This window comes from Emydura macquarii, unplaced genomic scaffold (genome assembly GCF_026122565.2).
Source record: "Emydura macquarii macquarii isolate MOO-44397 ecotype Brisbane River unplaced genomic scaffold, CSIRO-AGI_Emac_v2 contig_2422, whole genome shotgun sequence".
Classification (NCBI taxonomy): domain Eukaryota; kingdom Metazoa; phylum Chordata; order Testudines; family Chelidae; genus Emydura; species Emydura macquarii.
The window spans coordinates 17,078,223-17,088,929 of NW_027132559.1; the positions used below are offsets into that span (position 1 = coordinate 17,078,223).

General features: G+C 41.2%; 2 protein-coding genes across 4 annotated transcripts in view; both read left to right on the forward strand.

The window, feature by feature from the left end:
• Positions 1 to 218: 218 nt before the first annotated feature.
• Positions 219 to 3,357, forward strand: HOXA7 (homeobox A7). Its single transcript, XM_067562022.1, has 2 exons — positions 219 to 715; positions 1,625 to 3,357. The coding sequence occupies exons 1-2, from the start codon at positions 340 to 342 to the stop codon at positions 1,906 to 1,908; spliced, it is 660 nt and encodes a 219-aa protein (XP_067418123.1). The 5' UTR covers positions 219 to 339; the 3' UTR covers positions 1,909 to 3,357.
• A 1,003-nt stretch (positions 3,358 to 4,360) lies between these two features.
• HOXA6 (homeobox A6) overlaps positions 4,361 to 10,707 on the forward strand; it is a 29,819-nt gene continuing 23,472 nt past the window's right edge. The window contains exons 1-3 of one of the 3 annotated variants that reach the window (XM_067562021.1): positions 4,361 to 4,530; positions 8,918 to 9,075; positions 10,247 to 10,514. In XM_067562021.1, the coding sequence (XP_067418122.1) occupies positions 9,051 to 9,075; positions 10,247 to 10,506 (285 nt within the window). In that variant the 5' untranslated portion in view covers positions 4,361 to 4,530; positions 8,918 to 9,050 and the 3' untranslated portion in view covers positions 10,507 to 10,514. Of the gene's footprint in view, positions 4,531 to 8,559; positions 9,076 to 10,246; positions 10,515 to 10,707 lie in introns of those variants that run through there. The other 2 variants (XM_067562019.1, XM_067562020.1) reach the window with 2 other exon arrangements.

Here is a 10,707-nt window from a genome sequence, read left to right on the forward strand (position 1 = left end):
TGTTTATTTATTTACTATACTTTACGGGGATCTTACAAAATATCGTCTTCCGTGCGGCAACCTTAACCAAAAGCCCCCTTGTCTCTAATTTGTTAGACGAATATTTGATCCTCTTCCCCTTCCATTATAGGACATTGTGAGACACCCTGATCTATACCACCTGTGATGCAGGAGGAGATTGGAGGATGGGGTCATATGACTGGTCACGTGCTGGAGGCAGCTCAGTCCAAAAGAAAATGGGGTTTGGTGTAAATCTGGGGGTGTAATGTTATCATATATCACGCTACCTCGTAAAACCGACACTGAAGCCTACCGGACAACAAATCACAGGTCAAAATTATGAGTTCTTCGTATTATGTGAATGCTCTTTTTAGCAAATATACGACGGGGGCTTCTCTTTTCCAAAATGCAGAGCCTACTTCTTGCTCCTTTGCAACCAACTCTCAGAGAAGCGGCTATGGACCAGGGGCTAGTGCTTTCACCTCCTCCATGCCTGGCTTGTACAATGTGAACAGTACCATATATCAAAACCCGTTCTCTTCCGGATACAGCCTGGGCTCAGATGCCTACAACCTGCATTGTTCCTCTTTTGATCAGAACATTCCCGTGCTCTGCAATGATCTAACCAAACCCAGCTGTGAGAAAGCCGAGGAAAGCAACCTGCACAGCCAGGCTGAGGCTAACTTCCGGATATACCCCTGGATGAGGTCTTCAGGTATGGGGAATGGAGAGGGCAAGGCTGTGGCAGCCAAGCAAATGTGTAGCCGAAATGACTGTCAGCACAGCCTTTATGGTTTTAATTATAGCGGAGGCGCCATTGCGTAGAAAGCCCGTGGCATTGTATGTAAATGAGTATCATAAAACTTTTTATTGCTCAATTAATGGGGTCTAGCCTCGTAAATTTATTTAAGTCAATTAGTTATGGAATTTTAGTATTAAGTTTATTTGTTCGGTTTGATCTAGAAATACGGAGAGAGGGCTCTGGAGTCTTTAAGCCCCCACGGGTAAGTGTCCCCCCCTGGAACTCCACCCAATAAGATGTACAAAAGTCATAGTTGGTGGAAAAGGCGGAGGAAAGAGAAAAAGAGGGGCTCTAAGGAAGGGAGGAGAGAATATGGGAGAGGGGCAGGAGTGCTCTAGCCCACGGTTAGCGTGCAATGTGTCAGCTGCCTTTCATGGGAACCAGTCGGGAGAAATGTGCAGAAAGGAGAGGGATCTGGAAAATGGGAGCTCCGGGCTTGGGTCTGATGCTAATATTGTCTATTCAGCTGAGGAAAAGCCCCTTTAAAGAAATGAATGAATGCGAGTTCCAGACCCTGCTTTTATTTTCCTTTGTGAAACACTGAAGTCTGGAGGATGTGGGAGAAACGTAGCCGAGGGGAAAGTTCCTCCTGTAGGAAGCAAAATGTTTGTCTGTCGTGTTTTCTGTCCACTTTGCAGACAACTTAACGTGCCCTGTTTGAGTAGGGCGGGCTGTCAACCACAAATGCCTTTGTTAGGGCGAAAATAAAGGAAGGGGATTTACTCCGGTTCCTTGCGGGCAGTTTGTAAACACCAACTTTCCATCTAACTGATTATCTTCGGGTTTCTGGCTAACTTCTGTCCCCTGTTTGTCTGCTTTCAGGTCCAGATAGGAAGCGAGGTCGGCAGACGTACACCCGCTACCAGACCCTGGAGCTGGAGAAAGAATTCCACTTTAACCGCTATCTGACTCGCAGGCGGAGAATAGAGATCGCCCACGCTCTGTGTCTCACTGAAAGGCAGATCAAAATCTGGTTCCAAAACAGGAGGATGAAATGGAAGAAAGAGCATAAAGAAGAGAGCTCCAGCACCCCAGCTACCAACGAGAACACGTCAGCAACAGCCTCTGTGGAGAAAGTGGAGGAAGAGGAGGAAGAAGAGGAATAAAACTCCCATTTGATGAAGCCATCTCTAGTATTATGTATGCACGTGACAGTTGTAAAAGCTCCCTTTAAAAAAAAAAAACCAGACAGTTTGATTTCAAAAATCTGTTCCCGTTAATGAACATCTTGAAACGGAGCATTTTCAAACATTGAAAGGTTCCCTGACTTGTCTTCCAGACCCCACCTCCCCAAACCACCCACATTTCCTGTCCAACCTATTTTGTAATCTCTGATAAGACCATCCTAATCATTTTGTTTTCGTTTGCCCAAACCTTGGTGTGTTTTGATGGGTACATTTGCGTGAGAGAACTGCTACTTGCACATACAGAAAAACGTTAACTTCCAGAGTAACTACCTGACTCAATCAGTTGTTAAGGGGTAAGTGCATTAGGCTCACATAAAAACTACCTACTTCACAAGAAATTGTTCTGCACTTCCCTTTTCCTTTTATGTAAAAAAGATCATAACTAACAGCCAACATTAACCAGCAAGTGAAAAAAATCCTGTAAAAACAATGACACAGAAACCACTACATCCTACAACATTATTTGTACTACCTACTTCCAGACTACCTATATCTTGCTCCGCCTACCTATCTTCTAAACTATACTGTATTTTATTAATCAAAAGAAGATAACATACTAATGTGAATTGCAAAATGCTTTTAGCGTAGTCCTTTGAAAAGCACGCATCAATAGCTTTGGTATATAATTTGGTACCAAAAAATGCTGAATATATTTAAATTTAAAAATAATATATTTATTCCAAAGCAATTATAAATGAAAACCATATGCTGCAATATATCTTTCTTCTCAATTCTTTACTATTCCGAGTGAAGAAGAAAACATATGCTGATGTTGTATAAAGCGGTTTAATATTTTCCGTTGGCTTCTACCTTTTGAACTACACTGGTAAAGGCCGTTTTGTTTTCTAAACTCATCCAACTTAATATAGCTGAAAACGTTCTTTAAAAAGTGAATTAAAACGACCATGTTAGCGCCTCTCAAAAATCTTTTTGTCCTGTTTTCAGAATGTATTAATATGTAATACCGTGAATTTTCCTACAATAGCAAATACTGTATATTTAAACGAAATTTTTTTGTCAGTTATATTGTCTTGAAATCATTTGTAAGATCATGTCATAAACTGAGAAGTCTGTAATTAATTTGGTAACTTTGTAGCATGTTGTATTGTTAAGAATTCTGTACAAATCCTTCTCGAAGGTTTGGCTAAAGTTTATTCATAAATTGTATGTTACAATGTGTTTCGATGTGTTCATTGTGAACATTTGGATATGCCGTGTAAGTATTGGCAGTGGAGGAAAAATGTATGTGAACTCTCTTTGGAAGTGATACCGTGTTCAAATATCTCCCACGATAAATGTGTTTTATGTTAGGCAGAAAATAAAGATGCTTGTTGACAATGAATTGTGTTTCTTTATTAGGGAACAGTTCAAAGGAAGCATAAAATAATTTACATAGTCAAATAAAGAAATTAGATCAAATATATCATTTCCATCCGCAATCAAAACCAAAAATTCAGGGGTGATGGATTGACAGGAATCAGTCAATTTCTCTATCTAGATTTTTCATTTGAGTTGATCAATTAAGCAGAGATCATGCCTTAAACGAGCAGCTCCTATGTGCTTCAGTGAAATGTCAAAATCACAATAGACATGAAACCTGCCTAGACGCAGGCGGAAATCTGCGTTAGTGAAATAATATGATTAGAGACACAAACTGGAGTTCAAAATGTTGCAGGTCTAATCAGGTGTGCGTGTTCTTATCAGTCATAATAGGCAATAGCAAAAATGTAAAATCAAAACAAATAACCAAACCAGACCGCCTGTCTTTAAAAATATTCTCCCCGCCAATTATTACAAAACGTAAAGCAGATACCACATTTTAAAATGAAATGTATAAAGATAATGCATGAGAGTCTCCTTACAGGGCAGGAAGAATATAGATATAATGATACCAGCATCTGCAGACCAGTCCCCTAGCTCTGCTGTGCTCGGTTGCTGGAAAATGGACTAATTGCAATTTTAATAAAATTAGAACAAACTCTAGGTCTTTTAAAACTCTAGGGCTGCCTCTCTGGTAAGATGGCGCCTCTCTAAGACCTGCCTCTTCTTAGCGATGAGGAAAAGGCCATAAATCCGTTGTTGTTTATGAAAATTTACAACTTTGCAATACAACTTTATGAGTTGTTCGGTTTTTCCATTGGTCGCTGTCGGTCATGTGGATGGTAACCGTGAACATGAACTTTTTTATAATTTCCCTTGCGAGAATAGAGCTGCATTCTTTTGCTCAGCTCTGTCCTGCTTCGGATCTCTCTGGCTTGCAAGCCCCCATTTCATTTGTTCGTGGTAAGGCAATAGTGAACAAAGTGTATGGAGGTTCAGGAGAAGCAGCCGCCTAGAACACAGATCCTGGATGGCAATTTCCAGTTCCTCCGCTGGAAGGTGTGGCATATTGGATTCAAAGCACTGGAGTGGCAGATTTTCAACTTGCAACCTGGCTAATTTCCTGCTTCTTCTGGCACCAAAAGGAGGGCGATTCGTCTCCCGTGCAGCCAAAGCGACAGCTGTCAAAGTAGCAGGGCTCCTGCGAGCCAGAACCTAAAGGTGAGAAACGCATATAACACTGCCATAAGCGGGGGAACATTGTTTTAATACCCTTCTATATATTAGACGTGAATTCAGACCAATCGAAGGATTGCAAAGCCAACTCTGAGTTTCTTTATATTTGAGCAGTGCATGGAAAAATACAAGCGTTTGTTATTTAGCAAGACTGAGGTGTAATTTTAATAAAGGGATTTTAAAGATTTGCTGTCACATTCCGATTTGTTATTATTATTGTTAGTTTATTATTCATTATGATGAATTATGATTGAATTCAGGTTTCTAAAATCATACTGAGGGGTTTTTGCCCAACATAGCCATACTCATTTTGTTTCCAAGCATTAACAAGTTCATTTGTGGTAGCTGCAACTTAGACATTTTTAAAATGCACTTACAATTTCAGAAAGAGACCAAGCGGCATAATATCTTCTCATGCCATACAATTTCCAGGAGAGAGAGAGAGGGTATTTCTGTAACAGCAGAATAGAGGAAATATGTGCATAGGTTGCTTTCTCAGTTGAATCACTGTTTACAGTATACCTGTGTCACGTAATTGTGTTGATCGGAGCTTGAACAATATTCCTGACGTTTTTCGAAATACGTAGTTTATGGATTCATTATATCTAGGGCTTGATTTTAAACAATTAATCCTACCCCAGCTCCTGAAATGAAGCTTTTTCGATGTCACGTGAAGAAAATAAGAGGTACATGTGTCAATTTGGTTATGATTTGGGGGGAAAAAATGGAACCCGGGGTGGTGGGGAAGGAAACAGATCCGGACGGAGTATATTTTAGTAAGGTACTGGCATCCTAACGGCGTCTTTCACCGCTCTAGTGTCGCTTCCTCTGTTTGTGTTCTGGAAACCGCGGCATTGGTTCGGGGTTCTGCTTCTATAATATCTTGATATTCATTACCGCAATTAAGAATGAGCGGTGAGTGCTTTAAATGTTAACAGCGGTGTTGTTTGTGTTCTCCGGGCTGATAAAGAATTACATTTGCATTGCATTGCAGTATCTGCTTGACTGCGACTGCAGTGAGTGTGGGGTTATTTATGGCGGAGAGGTAGACGCGCTCAGTGCTGCCACAGTGTGGCGGAAATAAGGCGATCCAAAGGCAGTAGCAAGTAAAAGGCTAATTGTCTGCAATCCTCTTTGAGAAATCCCAAAAATTCGGCCTACATAGGGAAAGCATTCAAACTCCACCACGTACAGGCTAGTTCTACAGGGCTGCTTGGTTTTTTTAAAAACCTTGATGTGTGTCGAATGTAAAATGTCACAGTGTGAACTGTTTTGATGGGATAAGATTAAGGCTGCCCTATGAGATTACTAATACGAGTTCAATCTAAACAATGGTGTGGATGGCAAAAACTGTTTGGATTACAGGCTATTAGTTAAAGCTTGTTTTCTATTGCACATTTGAACACGAGGAGGGTTTGTAAGTGGATTTATATACTACGTGAAGGGGGCTTTTAAACTCAAGAGGGTAACTGCCCCTACACCTGTATTCTAGTGTTGTTTGAGTTATTGATTCTGTTGAATGAAAGAAAGAAAAAATAACCCTCGAATTGTTAAAGTGGGAATCACATTTTTTCAACTGTGAGCTGAACTTTCTCCCTTAATTGTTTTTTAAAACGGGACGTGCAGGACTGCTTACTTTGTTACAGTTACAAAAGTGCAAACAGGGAGCTGCTCAGCGTTTACTTTTCGAAGATGAGTGTTTATGTAAAGCTGCTATTAAACATACATGGCTGAGAACCCTCACGGATATCGCTTTATTGTTGCAGGGGTTTTTTGTTTTGTTTTTGTTTTTGAATAATAATAAAACCTCGATTGCCATGCAAATTGTTTAACGTGCACTAAGCATAACCAATGTGGACTTTCATTTATTTGCGGTTTAGTACTGCGGAAGCAGCTACGAAATGTTTTCATTTATTATTCTGAGACATTAGAGATTTGGACTTTGGCTAGAACAATAATTTCAGATTAAGATTCTGGGGCAAATCATTCCCGGTCCCTTAACAAAGATAATAGCAATCTGAAACCGACATAATACAATTTAAATATTTATAAACCTCTGATTTTTTCGTAATGAATTAAATGCATCTTCAAATAAAAGACCTTCTGACCACAACTTTTTATAAGAAGTTGGATTTTCGTATTCACCGAATCTTACTGTTCATGACACGTTTTCTTTCTAACGTCTACTGAAAACATTCAGATTTTTAAAAACCTCATTTGTATTCACCATTTCCTCCACCCCCCATACAGAGTACAAACTCTTCAGGATAAGGATTGTTTTCAGTAAATACATATCATTTCCAGCGGTTCTCTCTATGTATATATTTTTTATTCTACCAGATGTGGGTATGGATTAGACTCGGAGAAGAGAATTGGGGGGAGGGGGGGGGGAATTAAAAACTGAAGGCAATCAACATCCCAGTGTGAAAGTCCAACTGAGAACCTCAGCAATCAATACCAACTATTGTGGAGAGATGTTTTAACTCACTGCTGTTTTATAGGTATCGTAATCATCCTCCGGAAATGAGACACGTAACCTTCCAACAACAACAAAACTAGTTTCCAAAGCTAGTTTCGGTGCTTTAGGAAACAGAGCTAGTACAAATGTCTCTTTCAAGTCCAGCACGTTTAAAAGTCGGCTGTCCAAGCTGTTGTCAGAGTCACGTACTATGAGTAAACACATCTTGGAAGGAATAATCGCATGTTATTTTTAGGAGCTACTGGAGTAGAGTGAATTAAAAACATCCCAGTGAATTTCATCAGCACTGCTACTGCTTCTGCCCAGGACTAAGAATGATATGTCCGCCATTGGGTAACTGCCAAGTTGAACAGGACACGTTAAGATGTTTGTTAATGTAATTTCTAAAAAACGTCAGTGTTTAATGAAATTATTAGAAACAACAGCGAAACCGATTTGCCTCTGCGTCCATGTCAGCATGGCTGTTTTCATGAGGTTCAATTCTACCGGTAAAAATGTTAAAATCTTCGTTTTACAGGCAGCAGCAAAATATCCTTTGGGGATTTAAAGAAAATAAACACGCGTAACTTTATCTGAACACATCTTTTCCGAGAGCGCTGGAAACCTGGGCCAACCCCTTCCAATGACTCCTTCCGAAACACTCGTGACAGTAAATAAACAAACAAACAAATAAATAAATACAATCTTGGAGGCCACCATTTCCTGTTCGATCCATAATCGCTACTTTAATGCTCTGATTGCTCATGAACACACCAGATCCCGTCCATAAACTACGGCGAATGTGGCTCAATCCAGACACGCACACAAAGGCTGGACTCTGACCTGGGGCGAAGATGTTGGGTTGTCAGGCTCGGAAGGGAAATATTGTGCGGGGATTTCCGAACAGTCAGTTGGATAAAATGATTTTCTCGCGCTGTCTTAGGAAAATAGGCATTTCTTTTTTTAAAGTAGGCCAGTCCCTCTATGCTCAGATGCCCTCGCTGATTCCCCTTCCACGGATTTTAATTGCTCCAAAGTTTTCAGTTCTAACATCAATCATCCTCTACCTTTAATATAGAAAAAAATAAACCGGTCGTTGTCCACCCACCCGGGTGGGAGAGCTAGGGGGAGGGGAGGTCGCTGCGGGATGAGTTGCATATCTTCCCCAGTGTGGACCCTAACTTCTGAGAGCTGCCTCTTTCCGCCCAGCTACCGCGGGGCACTGCCGCGGGGGCGCTCACGGCCGCCGCTGTCGTATTCTTTTATGCTTGGCTGTTTGTTTTTTTACTGTAAGAAGCCCAGCTCCCTCCCAACCCTGCCACACACACACGCACAACACCTCCCCCCCCCCTAGTCCCTGAGCCACGTTAAAGGTGGTGCGTGTGTGTTGCCATCAATCTGGCGGGCGTGCGGGCTCGGGGTTGTTTGTAACTTTGCTGGCTCCGTCGCTGCGGGTCCCAGGGGAGCGGGCTCCACGTTGCTCTCCCATTGGCCGCCGAGCCGTCAGCGGGTGCTATTTGCTGCTGTCGCTTTTGGCGCTCGGCCATCCAGAAACAAACCAGTTCGATGACTACTAATAGTTATAGCCAGCTGTACTAATACACAACAAATCACAGTCCTGGAGAGGGGAAAGCAAATGAGTTCCTATTGTGTGAATCCCACTTTCCCTGGGAGCCTGCCTAATGGCCAGGACTCTTTCCTCGGGCAAATCCCCCTTTATCCAGCTGGCTATGATGCTCTGAGGCATTTCCCAGCTTCTTATGGGGCAACAAGCCTCCAGGACAAGACCTACACCTCACCTTGTTTTTACCAACAGTCCAACACGGTCATTGCTTGCAATCGGGCATCCTATGAGTATGGAGCCTCTTGTTTTTATTCAGACAAGGACATAAGTAGCGCCTCTCTCTCCGGCAGTGGCAAGCAGAGGGGACACGGGGACTATCTGCACTTTTCTCCCGAGCAGCACTACAAATCCGACAGTGTGCAAACCAAAATTTTAAATGAGGAAGGCAGCGACCGGAAGTACACGAGCCCAGTTTATCCCTGGATGCAGCGGATGAACTCCTGTGCTGGTAAGTCATTTGAATCCAAGAGAGAAAGAAAGAGGGGGGGGGGGGGAAGTTTCTTGGAGCAAAGACTTTGTAGAAAGCTCATCCGGACCGGGCAGAGAAACGACTCCTGCCAGGTACTGTGTAACACGAAACCTTTCCAGGTTATTGCAGACCTGGTAACCTTCAGGGCAGTTTAAGAACAATCCGCTCCCAACCTGGGTTACTTGGCGATGTTACTTAGCAATAACTGAAAAAAACAGTTGTTAACAAATTACTAATAAAAAAACCCAAACCATCCCTCCCCGAAGAAACCTCTTCCTAGCTCCTCGAGTGTCAAAGACCTGATGTAAGGAATACGCCAGCCATCCCCCCACCCCCACACCCGTATTGCCTACCCCAATTTATTTGTAGGACCCTCCCAAACCCATTAGTATACAGATATTGGTTATTGAAAGCACGTTTTCGGATAATGTGTGCACATTTACAAATCACGTCGAATTTTGTCTCACTTTAAGTGAAGTTTACACAACAGGACTAGTTGGGGTGGAAGCAAATGTCACATTTTGAATAACTACATTGCCTTGTTTACTTCAACTGCTTTTTCTTTTTCTTCTTTTCTTTTTTAAAATATCTTCCCTTACCTCCCCCGGGTTTATATCTTGAAAGGTGGGGTTATTTATTTATATTTATTTGAAAAAGTTTAACTTTTAAAGACGTTTCTGATTTTAAAGGGCCCTTTTTGCATTCGAATGAATTATATTCAGGGGCAAATGCCAGGGTCTGTTCTATGAACTTTAGTTGCCTCTATGAGCTTTAATTATGATCTTACTTAATTCCAGCTCTGCTATAGTTATAGTAACTATTATAGTTGTATACACACATATTTCTATATCTCACACAGGTATATATGTGTGAATATATATATATATATTTAAAAGTTTTAAGTATTTCTCGTTAATTGGGCGAATGCATGTCACAGTAAATATCTATATCAGAATTATGCCTTCAGATATGATAATGATGGTCTTCTTCATTTCGAAATGATCAATCAGGAAAAACTTCTGAAAATCAAAGTAGCCATCCCTGATGTGATTGCCTCTGCAAGAGGAGGCGCAATAAAACTGCCCACTAGTTCTTAACTTGAGATCATTGGGCCTTGTTCAATGCGATAATTTTGTCTTTACTTCTGCAGGTACAGTATATGGAACACATGGGAGACGGGGGAGGCAAACTTACACCAGATACCAAACGCTAGAGTTAGAAAAGGAATTTCATTTTAACAGATACTTAACGAGAAGACGACGGATTGAGATTGCAAACGCTCTCTGCCTTACTGAACGACAAATTAAAATATGGTTTCAAAATAGGCGAATGAAATGGAAAAAGGAAAACAAACTGATAAATTCCACAGCGCCCAGCAGCGAAGAAACAGAGGAAAAGTCAGGGGAATAGAATAATGCTTAATAAAAGTTACCAGGCCTTTCCTTTTTAGCGTTTTTTTTTCCTTGTGTTCCTTCGGGTACTAAAATCCTATAGCTTTTTCACAGTCTGTTGACTCCCAAAGGCTTGATTAAAACATATACATTTGCAATCAACTGTGAATTTATTTAAAACTAGAAGTATTTGATTTAGAGCTACGTAGTGTTTATGGCC

Bases quoted from the DNA above. Each gene is read 5' to 3' on its own strand.
- HOXA7 (XM_067562022.1), top strand. From the start codon at position 340: ATGAGTTCTTCGTATTATGTGAATGCTCTTTTTAGCAAATATACGACG. The intron at 716-1,624 runs GTATGGGGAATG...GTCTGCTTTCAG, and splicing joins CCCCTGGATGAGGTCTTCAG to GTCCAGATAGGAAGCGAGGT.